General features: G+C 35.3%; 1 protein-coding gene and 1 long non-coding RNA gene across 2 annotated transcripts; both read right to left on the bottom strand.

Moving 5' to 3' along the window:
• Positions 1 to 3930: 3930 nt before the first annotated feature.
• On the bottom strand, positions 3931 to 5536 carry LOC143604843 (uncharacterized). The gene is made up of 4 exons (XM_077081199.1): positions 5443 to 5536; positions 4941 to 5223; positions 4574 to 4847; positions 3931 to 4381 (listed from the first exon to the last, which is right to left on the bottom strand). The coding sequence occupies exons 1-4, from the start codon at positions 5534 to 5536 to the stop codon at positions 4190 to 4192; spliced, it is 843 nt and encodes a 280-aa protein (XP_076937314.1). The 3' UTR covers positions 3931 to 4189.
• Positions 5537 to 6271: 735 nt separating this feature from the next.
• Positions 6272 to 11523, bottom strand: LOC143604841 (uncharacterized). The gene is made up of 3 exons (XR_013148368.1): positions 11420 to 11523; positions 6435 to 6474; positions 6272 to 6326 (listed from the first exon to the last, which is right to left on the bottom strand). It is a non-coding gene; the product is annotated as an uncharacterized LOC143604841 (long non-coding RNA).
• Positions 11524 to 14250: the final 2727 nt, after the last annotated feature.

The following is a 14250-nucleotide window of genomic DNA, read 5'->3' as shown; positions in this document are numbered from 1 at the left end:
CTTTTTGACCCGTTAAGGCATTAAATCATCTTCATTTGGTAATTCATTGTCTTCGTTTAGCTTCCTCTAGTGGGCTCGACATTCCCATTTCGGAACTGATCCGTTTGAACTTTTAAGATTGTGACATGCTTGCAACTCGTAGATCCGGAACTGATCCGTTTGAACTTTTAATCATTAACTTTATGTTGTAATACCAAATATATCCTCATAAACCTGCTGCAAATAGCCCGTAAAAGGCAAAACTTGGCTTGTAGTTGTTGTCTAAACACAACAGCACTTAACTGCCATAATTTGATTTCCAAAACTAATCTGAACCTGCACTGCATGTCCAACCTGGAATGTAACCTGTTAACGAACAAATATGAAACTACCATCAATTCCATCGATAGAAAATTGCACTCTTAACTAATTCACAGCCTCTTTAGACTTATTATGCAACAAAACTTAACCCCTAATCGTTTCACATGCAATTTGATTCACAATTAACACAAAAATGCAGCCAAGAAAGTGATTTGACTTAGCCCGAAAATTGATTCCAATTATGCAACAAACTTAACCCGTAACCGTTTCACACGCAATCTGATTCGCAATTCACACAAAAAATGCAGCCCAGAAAGTGATTCGAATTAACCCGAAAATTGATTCAAATTATGCAACAAACTTGACCCGTACACAGCTCCAAAATCTCAATATCGCTACACATTCTTTTAACATATTTTTAATTTGAATTTGAAGTTGAAGTTGTCAGCATTCAAAACAGAAAGAAATTGTATTGATGAAAAACATTAAAAAATGTATCCAAATAAGATAATTCCTTAAACCGAAATACGTTTTTAAGAACATATGGAAGTACCATAAAAAGCATGAAAACACAAGCTACATTAGAAACATTTACGCAAATTAAAATTAAGGAGCACCTCTTAAAGATTGGAGACAGTAAATGATGCATATCTATCACGAAGGAGATAAATGATCCCTTTATAATTCATAAGTTACAAATAAAATAGCCATTTGAGGTAACAAAACTCACCAGGAAGATCAATTTTGTAGTCATGGACTCTAGTGAGTTCATCAGTAGTTACCACATATTACAGGGTTTTGAAAACCCCATATTGCTTTATAACTTGAACTAAAATTAGCATAATTTGAACTAAAAGTAGCATAATTTGACATGACCCAAATCCCCAATTACCAGTTACCACAAACATTCACTCCAAGGATTAGAAATTATATAAAAACCCTAAACACAGACTGAAGCTTGGCGAATAACAAGAACTCACCTCGTTATCAACAAGCTACTCCGGCAGTTCAGCGGTTGCCGTTCTTTACCTTCTCCCAATTCTACAAAAGAATCCGTAAATCAATGAACAAAATTACCAATTAATGAATATAGAAAGAAAAAACAAAAGAATCAATATAGGGCTTACCAATTAGGATTCTATTTAGAGGTAAGGGTAATCATTCAGCCTGGTTTTAAATGAAAAAGATGCTCGTTTAGCCATTCAGACCAAAGCTTTTGTTGAACCAAAGGCTGAGGGAACAGACCTGAATTCAAGAGGTCCATTTAGAGGTAAACAAAAACTTAAAATATGTTTAGCAATCATAAAAAAAATTTTATGTTAGCTTTTTAAAATGACTTTTTTGAAAAAGCTAGTAGACATTTTTCTAACTCAATCCCAAACATGCTCTCATTCATCATCAACCCCTAATTTAGGATCTCTCCTCACATATTCTCCCTCGCCAATCTATCCTCTTCGTCACCGGTTAACTTTCGATTATCACCCACTATCATCAACCTCCCCTCTCATACATCAACCATCATCGTCACCTACATCAACCGCCCCTTATTTGTTAGATCTCCTGAAGCGCCATTATGATCAGTTCATGGACATAAACGAGCATTATTGAACAAAGGTAAACAATCGTAAATGAACATATATGAACGAGCGTAAACCAACACAAATAATCATAAACGGACATAAATAAACACATTCAAATGAACACAAACGAGCAAATATAAAACATTAAATAGATGATTCATTCAATATTTCATCCAAAACGAAACATAAACGAGCATAACCAAACATAAAATGATCAAAATAGGTCTAAGTATATTACAAACTTTCTTACAATAAGTTAAACTAAAATGCAAAAAAAAGTATATTCATAATATTAGAAACGATAAATGTAAACAAATAACCCTTAATACGGGGCATAAAAGATAGTAAATACATATACAACTATTTAAGAAAAAAAACCCTTAACCGCATACCATAGTGATATTTAAAATCTACCTATTTTAATAAAAGAAAATAATTTGTGACACATGTCACTTTGAGATTCATTCCTAGCAAAATTTTCCGCTCAAAGTATTTTCTATTTTTAATGAAAACATACTTATGTCGTTGTAATCAAAACATATAATCCATTATTTAATTAAATACTAATTACCTAAATTATAGAGATTAAAAATATAAGGGTATTTATGTCAATATAATTAAAATATTTATATATTTAATGAAATTATATCTACTTTTTTTATTAAAACAATTTGTCAACACTTTTAAGTATAGGAGATGAATGTGGTAAAAATCAATGAACGGTATTTATAGTTCCAAGATGATAAGCCAAGAAGAAATTATGAATGAATACAATTTTATTCTCACATATTTAATCAACCTCTATAGATTCATGGAGTTTTCATTTATCTCTTTCGAAATTGTAATACAAAAGTGTGTTTTTATCATGTTAATTTTATATATGATGTTCTTTTTTTATGTCATTAATAATGAAACATATTATCATCTTTTGTTAGAATTCGCTGTTTTATTAAAAAATATATAATTACAACTTATAAAATCAATGGTTGCATCTTTTCGTGATTATAAAGAAATTACGTGAGAATGCACCACGTATTGTATGAATATTCCATTAGAAAATAAATTTTAACTTATTAAATTTTGTAATTTGATAAAATATAGGTTATTTGTTAATTTAATTATTTGATTTTATAGTTTAATTGTATTTCTTTTAAGAATCACATGTATCACACGGGTTCTAAAGCTTTAACCTTAGTGATATCCAAATGTACATGTAATATACATATCATGTAAACTTAAGTACCTAACTGATTTTGGAAAGATTTAGAGCATTTCCAGCAACTCCACTATCTCTACATCCATAATTACATTAAAAAATACGATATTTTCTCTTTTATATACAATTAAATAATACTCTTTTACATCTTTATCATTACATTTTTTCTCTCATCCACTTACATTCACTTTGAAATATATTAAAAAATAAATAGATGATGAACAGTTTTTCTTCAAATTTACTTATCTCTTAAAAATTCTCTCTCCGTTAGTCACAACCGTTTAAAAAAATTTTAAGATTTCTCTCACAATATTATAGAGGAGTTGTTGTGAATGCTCTTACAAGCACAACATATAACACGCTCATATATGTATGATTTTGAGCATACACAACACTCAGGTCCATAGCCAGCATGGCTGGTCTAAACTTACGAACCAAACCCCATTTGCACCGTTGTGTAATTCTGTAGAGTTGGTCTATGTTTCCAAACCTCATTTGGACAAAGTGGCGGGGACTTCCTCTCTCACATACAAATATTAAATATATAATTTTAATATTTTTAGTGATGGTTTGTGAAAATTTATTTTGTAGAAAAACTAGAGAATTGCGATTGATGTTTGAATTTGATGTGATACATTGAGAACGCATTGTAAATGCTCTAAGAGCGTGCGAGTATTTACAAAGACACGCTTATGTAAATAAAAAGTATGGTTGGTCTTAAATTGGAATAATCACTTTGATCTTTAAAAGTATAAACAAACTTCCCGCCAAACACTCCAAATGATATACATTACAGCTCTAGTAATTTAAACCAAGTCTGAAAGCTTAGACCTACAAATTACAAATCACATATTCACCCAAAAGGAAGCATGCTGTCTATTTTACAAGCAAACCCAAGTGTTGATCCAAATCAAATACAAGACAAAAAAAACAAAACAAATGTGCAACACTTTGTTCTTTCATTCCTTCTACAAACCAAAACTGTATGTTTAACCACTAACCACATCACGATAGTCACGATCTAAGACGCCTAATCCTATCACAATCAACACCTCAATCGCAACGAGGCCACATTTATACGCTCATACAAAGTTTAATGAAAAAACCATGATTTGATAAAGATAGACAGAGCAAATTGCAAGACGCATGCAGCAACCAAAACAATGGTCAGGTCATTCAACTCTACATGAGACTTCAAGTTCAACCCTACGAAAGCAGCTGATGCAACACCTGCGATGAGTGTGATGGTCCATCGAATAAAATCCACAGGGATAACCAATAAAAGCTGGATGAATTCACAAACCAAAACTATATCAGATATGAACTATAATTTTTTTTAAAATATGAAATAATCATGCGTGATAATACGTATTACATGGAGTTGTAATAATAAGATAATCTTATATATACATTGTTAAAACACTTATATTTAAAATATGACAATTAGTTAAAAAGCACAAGCATGACGGATACTTACAGAGCTTATGATGAAAATGAAGAGAGAGTAACCCCACATGCACCAAAAGTGGATAAGGCCAACTTTTGAACCAAAGTACTGAAGCAACAAGTAAAATCCCAGTGGAACTATAAAAGCATAACCATAAATTACCATTGCTGAAACCTGGAAGTAGTTCACATCAAAGCTCCAAGAAATGCTAGAATCGGATTTTCTACTCGTCAAATATGTGGCACAATTACCAAACGAAGCTATCACAAATACTAATGTGGTGGAGATCCAGATAAGCCCATATCTAAATACAAACATTAACAAACAATAAAAGAAATCAAAATTCTCAACACAACTTGTGAATAATATTAGGAAACGTGTAAAAAAGGAACATTACAGATCTGGGTTAGCTTCGATTTTCCTAAAAAAGTCACCAGTGGGATACAACGAACTTGTTAATCTGTTGACAACATCATCTGTGTCAACATTAAAATATTGTGCATAAGATGAGACACTAAATGTTCCATTCGAGTTATTGCCAGGTGGTGTTCCATTTCCATCTGTAGATATAAGAAAACAAAAAGAGCATTCCCAGTAAAGATTAATGGTGTTTAGAATAAGAAAAAGATCAAGATCATAATATGGGTTGAAACCAAATATAAAAATAAATCCAACAATAACTTAACACCACACTGCCTATTATCGATTAACTAACATTAGTTACTTAGCTACACAAAAATTCTTCTATTTGGCCTTTATATGTAGCTACTTAGCAATAGTTATTATTAAAAGCATAATATCTTATTATGAATGCTATCTAAGCATCTTTTTAACATAAAATCATGCATTGATATAATTGCGGTCAAAAGACTTTTAAGATTTTATGGTAGTGTTTGAACCAATGACATGGAAGTCATCTATCAAAGACAAAATTGTTAAAAACTGCAAGAACTCCCCAACATGTGCCAAAAGTGTAACTTGCTCATCATGCATGATAAGGTATCATGTGGTATGGATATAGCACCTGGAAGCTATCTCTCAATACCACAGGGACCTAAGAACTTGGACAGGTTTAGACATAAATACAACCCGCGTTTACATTAAAGGCATCTGAAAGTGTTAAAATGTTGGCACGGATAATCAAGATATCAAAAAGCACTTGTGATGTAGAAAGCAAGTGGAACAAAACTATTCACCAACTTAAAACTCGATTTGCCAATGATTTCTCTTTGTTATCAACATGCCCAATTTGATTCTCTATAGACAGTGTCAGTAATTGACACGTCACTTCTTAGAGCCAACATTTGTATGTTAGCACAATAGGGTATCTCACGAGTTATACGATAAAAAAATATGAAAAAGGTTTCATAGGCATACACACTAGACACTGACACGGAATTCCACTTCCACAAGTACCTAAGAATTACCACATTAAAAGATAAAGTGGAAAAATGAGATGTCTTAAGATGAGCAATCTAGAATAATAATCGTCATACAGGAAAGGGTTAGCTATACAATGCATTTCCCTTTTGCTTGTCTCTATTTGCAAAAAAATAAAAGTTGTATAGAACTAAAAGATTAATAGATGCTGTAGATACAGACAGTTAAATAACTACTTTTTCCCGCATGGTTCAGTCAAATATTTTCTCATGACATGCACAGAGTGTCAAAGTATGATTTAACATACCACTTGGAATAGTGAGAGTCTGGTATCCCTGCCCACCACTACCACCACCACCACCACTACTGTTAGGAGGAAAGATTTACATATTTGCTTCAGGATCTGCAGAGCATTCAAACAATAGAAAAATATAGTACACGCTCTGAATTCAACTACAGTTCAAAAAAGGCTCCAACAGCAAGAATACTATATTGTAAAAGAGTCATATACCATGTTGTATAGCGGAAGCCCGTTCTTCAGTTATGACAGCCTGAACATAATGTTAGTTGTATTTAGTTATAATTAGGGTTTTAGCCCATATAGTTGACTAAAGCCCATGGGCCTTTTATGGGTTGATAGCTAGGGTTTATTTGTGTATAAATAGATGTAGTTGTTTATGTATTTCTCACACCTTCAAGTAATAAACATTACTTTCACTACAACCATCTTCTTTACATGGTATCAGAGCTACGGCTCTCGATCCAAACCCTAGCCACGATCTGACCAGAACCCGAGTCTGACCAGTCGTCACCAGCAGCCTTCAGATCTGAAACAAGCCCCTGCCCTGTTGTTCTGTCCTGTTACGAAATCTTTTTTTTTTCCGACCGTGAAAGTACTGTTCACCGACGAGCACTGTTCATGCCGGAATCACTGTTCATCGGAATACTGTTCACGCCGGAATCACTGTTCATCGGAATCACTGTTCATCGGAATACTGTTCACTGCCGGAAGTTACTGTTCATTTTGCCGGAATTTCTGTTCACTGCCGGAATTACTGTTCGCTGCCGGGATTAACTGTTCACGACGATTAACTGTTTACGCCGGAATCTGTTCCCGCCCTCCACCCGCACTTGTTACTGTTCACAGTCAATTTTCAGTTTCGTGTATCACTATGGGCGAAAATACATACATGTATACATTTACTAAAGAGGAGCATGATCTTATTCAACGGTTTCTTACCTCCCAGTTGCCTCATCCTCAAACCAGCTCGGCACATTTAGGTAAACCTTCTAGCCTTGACTTATCATGGGTGATTGATTCTGGAGCCACACATCACATGACTGGGAATCGGGGTATTTTTTCTAGTCTTCAAAATGTTTCCCATGCACCGGTACGTCTTGCCGATGAATCTTCATGTCCCGTTCTCGGCATAGGATCCATCAGTAACTCGGAAAACCTAAAACTGTCTTCTATCCTATTTGTTCCTAAATTTCCTACCAGTCTTTGTTCAGTGAGTCAGATTACCAAACAAAACAACTGTTCTGTGACCTTTTACCCAACTCACTGCGTTTTTCATGAACTAGGAACAAACCGGGTAATTGGTACTGGTTTTGAATCAGGAGGTCTCTATCGTATATCCCCGTTTTCGCATCCTGTAGCAAACTTATGTGATTCCGCTGTCAGGGAGGCTCACTGTCGGTTTAGGTCATCCCTCTACAGCGGTTCTGAGGCAAATGCGACCAGATTTACCACTTTCGTCTTTTAATTTTCATTGTGAGTCGTGTCAACTTGGTAAACATACCAGGCGTCCCTATCCCCCTAGGGTGCCCAATCGAGTCAGTTCTTGTTTTGAACTGTTGCATTCTGATGTATGGGGTCCTTGCCCTATCAAATCTACGTTGGGTTTTGAATATTTTATTACCTTTACTGATGACTATTCTCGCACTACTTGGGTTTATTTGTTGAAATCTCGTAGTGAGGTATTTTCCATATTTCGAGAATTTAATGCTTATGTTCAAAACCAATTTAACACCACCATTAAAACTTTTCGATCTGATAATGCTAAAGAATATTTTTCCACCGACTTTTCTTCATACTTAAAAACCAACGGCATTATTCATGAATCATCGTGTGCTTATACATCTCAACAAAATGGTGTGTCCGAACGCAAAAATCGTCACATATTGGATGTTGCTCGCACAATCATGATCCAATCACGTGTTCCTCATCGTTTTTGGGGAGATGCTGTTCTCACTGCAACATATCTGATTAACCGCATGCCCTCAACCGTTCTTCATGGTAAAACACCGTTTTCTGTACTATTTCCCAACGATGATCCATTTCCTCTCGCACCTAAAGTATTTGGTTGCGTCGCCTATGTTCATGACCATAGTCCAAAAACCATCAAACTTGATCCCCGAGCCATTCGTTGTGTCTTTCTTGGTTACTCACGGGTTCAAAAAGGGTATCGATGCTATAGCCCATCACTTCACCGATACTTTACCAGTGCCGATGTCACTTTTCACGAGTCTCCTTACTTTCTCGAGTGTTCCACTCCTGTTTCTGACCCGTTTCCCGACCTCGATATACCCACATCTCCCTTCATCCCCACCATTCCTGTGTCAATTCCTTCTACCGATCCAATCTCTACTGATTCTGACCCACCGACAGAATCTCCGCCACTGCTTTTCACATATGCTAGGCGGGGTAGGGGTCAAACATCAGCGACTCTTGATTCACACCCTGGCCACGACCCCGAAATACCCTCCGATACTCCGTCTACATCTGAGCAATCCACACCTCTCACTAATACATCCTTACCCGATCCAACAACTTCTGTTACACCCGTTTATGATCCTCCTGGTGCCCCACTTCCCGATATACCTATTTCCTTTCGCAAGGAACCCCGGAAATGTACTCGTTACCCAATTCAGAACTATGTTGCCTACACCCACCTATCTCCTGAATCTCATGCGTACACCACTACCCTTGATTCCTACCCGATTCCCAAGAATGTGACGAGCGCTCTCGCTCACCTAGGATGGAGACAGGCTATGGAAGATGAAATTGGGGCTCTAAAGTCCAATCATACATGGGATCTTGAAACACTTCCTAAAGGGAAGCGTATTGTTGGTTGTCGTTGGGTGTTTACAGTTAAACTACACCCGGATGGCTCTTTACACCGCTTAAAGGCTCGGTTGGTTGCAAAAGGGTATTCTCAGGCATATGGCATTGATTACGATGAAACCTTCTCTCTGGTTGCTAAAATGCCATCTGTCCGTATTTGTATCGCTCTTGCTGCCATTAATCATTGGCCGCTCCATCAGCTTGATGTCAAGAACGCCTTTCTTAATGGTGTTCTAGAGGAGGAGGTATATATGGAGCAGCCCCCAGGGTTCGTTGTTGAGGAGGAGGCCTCGAAAGTTTGCAGACTACGTCGTTCTCTATATGGTCTTAAACAGTCTCCCAGGGCATGGTTTGGTCGATTCTCTAGTGTTATGGGACAGTTGGGATGACTCGGAGTGCCTACGATCACTCTGTCTTCTTTAGACACCAGAAAGGAAAGAGGATTATCGTAGTTGTTTATGTGGATGACATTATAATCACAGGTGATGACGAGGTCGGGATTATCGAACTCAAGCAGTTTCTTCAGTCTCAGTTTCAGGTCAGCGACTTAGGTCGATTGAGGTATTTCCTTGGCATAGAAGTATCCCGCTCTCCACAAGGAATACTTCTCTCCCAACGAAAGTATGTTCTTGATATGTTAACTGAATGTGGCTTACTGGGTTGTAAACATGTTGATACCCCAATGCTTCCTACAAAGAAACTCCTCCCAAAGGAAGGAGATCCAATGAAAGATCCTGAGCGATACAGACGGTTGGTTGGTAAACTTAATTATTTAACCGTCACACGACCGGATATCTCCTTTACTGTCAGTGTTCTGAGCCAATTTATGGCTACACCATACACCGGTCACTGGGATGCTGCCATTCGTGTCTTAAGATATCTTAAGACCTCACCTGGCTTGGGTATATTATACTTCGATCAGGGTCATTGTCGTGTAGGTGCCTTCACAGAAGGAGATGGTCGGATATCAGGGTTCTCAGATGCAGATTGGGCAGGTTGTCCGATTTCTCGACGATCTACCACTGGATATTGTGTGTTTGTTGGGAGGAAATCTTGTATCATGGAAGAGTAAGAAGCAACACACGGTTTCCCGGTCGAGTGCCGAATCGGAATATAGAGCCATGGCAGATGTAACATCAGAGATGACATGGGTCCGTCGTCTTCTCAGAGAGCTCGGGGTTGTTTCTAATGACTTGATGAGGTTATACTGTGATAGTCAGTCAGCCATTCACATAGCCAAGAATCAAGTATTTCATGAGAGGACAAAACATATTGAGGTCGACTGCCACCTTATCAGAGATCGAGTAGTAGGCACACAAACTGATCCTCCTTCCATTCAACCAGTTCATGTGAAGACAAATTTTCAGCTAGCAGACATTCTAACTAAACCGCTCCGGAAAGCTCAGATAGATTTTATTTGTAACAAGTTGGGCATGATTAACATCTATGCTCCAACTTGAGGAGGAGTGTTAGTTGTATTTAGTTATAATTAGGGTTTTAGCCCATATAGTTGACTAAAGCCCATGGGCCTTTTATGGGTTGATAGCTAGGGTTTATTTGTGTATAAATAGATGTAGTTGTTTATGTATTTCTCACACCTTCAAGTAATAAACATTACTTTCACTACAACCATCTTCTTTACACATAACAAAGAAATCACATAATTACTTTATAATTATAATTAGTGACAAATAACTTCTTCATGCTTATACGTTAACAAAAAAAGAAAGACACATTTACTTTTCATATTCAAACTTAACAAGTGAGCTTTAGCACATCCTAAATCAGGCAATACATGTTTCAAATAAGATGCATTTAGTAAATCAAACAGTCCAACCAGTGTTGCACAACTTGCTATGCGCTAGTCGGACAAGCGATCAATCAGATTGGAATTTATATGTAATTTTTCAAGTATATATATATGTGTGTGTGTCTGTGTGTGTATACAAAATTTTATATATGTGTGTGTGTGTATGTATACAAAATTTTATATATAAACTTTTCAATTTGGATCAAATAGCGCGAGCGATTAATCGCCGTTAGTTTTACAAGCATGAGCCGAAGATAAAGGGTCCAGTAAGCAAATAAAGTATACAACAAGCACCGCCATATCATTAATTCAGTTATAGATCAACGTGATGGGACGGAGTGCATTGGTATCTCCGACTAAGAAATAAAAATAAAAAAAAAATCAAACAAAACAAAAGAAAGGAAAGTTGAGAAGCATAAACTAGAGAAGGATGATAATATTGTTTGACTGTCTAATTACTAGGGTAACAAATTAAACTAATGATTGTTTTGTTACAGTGATGGTTAACTTAAAGTCAATTAATTTATAGTGAATTAAAATTAAGAAGATGAATACGTACCGGAACGGAACCAGGCAAGTGGCTAGTAGGAAGGCTGGTGTAAGACGGTTCCGCCATCGAATCAGTAGTGTATTGTATGTATTTGTCAGGAAGAAGATGATGAAATGAGGGTTTCAGCAAAGCATACCAGTGGCTATGGAATTTGGTGGAGATTGGAGTTTGGTTGTGAAGCCCTAATTTAATTAATTAATTAATTAATTAGGAAGCAAGCAACTGACTGAACCAAGGTGTCGATGGCCACGCACGTTCCCTCTTACTGTTATCATCATTACTCTTTTTTTAACAAAAACCAACTTGGCTAAAAAACTTATAACTTGTCACATAAATAAATATTAAATTAATCTTCAATAAACAAATTTATTTAGTTTAGGTATTATATAATAGGAAATACACAATTATCTTTCTGTTAAATTAGGATTTAACGGGTTGTGCATCGGCAAACCTAAAGTTTTGTTTTAAACAGAATCGGTTTTGTTATTCAGGGTGTGTTTGGCCTAGCTTTTATTTTTTGGCTTATGCTTATATTTTAAAGTAGCTTATAGCATATTTTCTATTATTATTTGATAAGTTTTTTTTAAGTGTTTGGATTAACTTATATTCAAGAAATTGATAATAAGTTGTTACATCCATCATTCTTTAATTTGTTATAGTAATAAGTTGCTTATAATTATTAATCCACCACCATTTGAAGGCAAATGCGTAACTTATACCATTACACAAATAAGTTTTTTCAAATAAGCTAAAAAAACCATCTTCAAATTAGCTTATATAAGCTTATAAGCATAAGCTTAAAAGGCTAAACCAAACACCAAGTTAAGCTTATTTTGTATAAAAAAAAAGCTAAAAAAGCTAAGCCAAACACCCCCTCAAATAGGTTACAGCACGGCTTATTACTCGCTTATATGTCATTTAATATTTCATTTTATTGTAATTGTTTGTGTCACACCCCGACCAAAGGCGGCGGAACATGCCGAGGTGTAACGATTGTCCATAAGCACGACTAATTAAAGTGACAGTATTTAATAAACTCATTTCATTTCACAACATCGAAAATGTCACATAACAATTATCCATAAAATAATCATAAACAAGATATCACAAAATATGACAAATTTGATATTGTTCATTTTTACTAATATCCTAAGGTCTTTGATGTCGTTTTCTTCACAATCATAAATCAACCAAGATGCAAACCTGCAACATTTCATAAAATAAAGTTTGTCAACACAAAGGTTGGTGAGCAATTCATAAGTTTAATCATATTAGTATATAATAAAGATAGCCACAATACTTGCATACGAAACGATAAATAAAAGTGGTAATTTGGATAAATAGATATCGCTAAACACATTAGCGACACCTAGCTATAAGGGGATGCCAAATAGTCTAGGATTTTATAGTTATCGTTAATTGCATTACGTTAACGACACCTTGCTATAAGGGGATGCCAAATAGTCTAGGATTTTATAGTTCCACCAACCAAAAGCGATAAACACATAGGCATATAAGCATAGAACACTAAATCGAGCAATTATTTAGGTAAAGTATATAACTACGTTTGTGGTTTAAGATTCAAATATAAAGCATTTTGTTGAATAAGTATGAAATGTCACCCCCAAAATAAAAGATGGAAAATGGGGTATGAAGTACTCACCCTCAAGTAGTAAACTTGAAAGATGATAGTTTGGAGATTTGTCGGAACGACGAGTTTAACGCACAATGCCTAAAAAAGAAAAGAAGTATTGAATTTAGAAATGTTGTCTTGAAGGTCTTTAAACAAAATAAATGTTGAGAAATGTAAATAATTAAAGTTCAAGGTTTAAAATGTAACTATTTAAGAATTTATAATAATAACCCTTTAAAAATGTAAGTTTGCTCGAAACCGGGTTAAAGTATCTAACCTTAATATTTACTCGACCTATGTTAAGTAATAAGGTGGGTAAAATGCAAGAATGCAAATCCCTTTGGAATAAAGATACTAAAACGGTTTTTTTTATCGAGTGTTCGGGTTGTCGGTTCGGGTCTTGATAATTGGTCAAACCCAAAGTCAACTTTCCAAAATATTGAATGTTATGAGATAACTCAATAAAATTTAATAAGACTTAACCAAGTATGTAGTTTCATTGTTTTAGAACTAACAACGCACGTTAAGCGAGTGTTCGGTTTTGTCGGTCCAAACTTTGTTATGAGATCAAGTTGGATCCAACATTTCCAAGTACTTAAGAAAATATTTGAAAATCAAATTGTAACTTTTTATTAAAGAAATATACAAGTCTTGATGGCTAAAAAAACACACTTGTGTGTCTTAAGCGAGTAAGAATCGGTTTGGTTTCCACATGTCCAACCACTAAAGAACGTGTATAATAATGTACAAATAAAAAAAAATACTTTAAGTTTTACAACCAAAAGTTAACAATAAAGTCTTTAAATAAAAGTTTGGTTTTCGGTTCGGATCGTGTTTCGGGTTAAGACCGAGGTAAGATTCTACAAACCCATATCCATAGAATTTGTAAAAATGATTTTAGAAACTTAGATCTAACAATAAGTATGTTTAAACAATTATTTAACAAAACTAGTAACAAAGTTCGGTTTACGGTTTAGAGCTATTTACGGTTAAACCGAAGCATAGACTCTTAAAAACCCATAACCATGGAACTTGTAAACATGACCAACAAACTAAAATAAGCAAGATTAATATGTATGAACAAGTTATATAGATGTATATATATCAAAGACACGAAATCCTCCATGAAGCCTTGCCTTATGAGGTCCGAAACCTCACCGACCGGAATCGGAGAAGTAACTACCAAAGGTAAACAAGGGGTGTATAT

This window comes from Bidens hawaiensis, unplaced genomic scaffold (assembly GCF_021521415.1).
Source record: "Bidens hawaiensis isolate Kalapana, Puna unplaced genomic scaffold, B.hawaiensis_p1.1 tig00067080_1, whole genome shotgun sequence".
NCBI classification, from domain to species: domain Eukaryota; kingdom Viridiplantae; phylum Streptophyta; class Magnoliopsida; order Asterales; family Asteraceae; genus Bidens; species Bidens hawaiensis.
The sequence above is the reverse complement of the archived record's forward strand: the minus strand, read 5'-3'. Positions and strand labels throughout refer to the sequence as shown.

Coding starts and splice junctions, on each gene's coding strand:
- LOC143604843 (XM_077081199.1), bottom strand. CDS start 5,536: ATGCATGATGAGCAAGTTACACTTTTGGCACATGTTGGGGAGTTCTTG. Junction 5,224..5,442: donor AGATGACTTCCATGTCATTG/GTTCAAACACTA, acceptor TGTGGTGTTAAG/TTATTGTTGGATTTATTTTT. Junction 4,848..4,940: donor ATCGAAGCTAACCCAGATCT/GTAATGTTCCTT, acceptor GTTTGTATTTAG/ATATGGGCTTATCTGGATCT.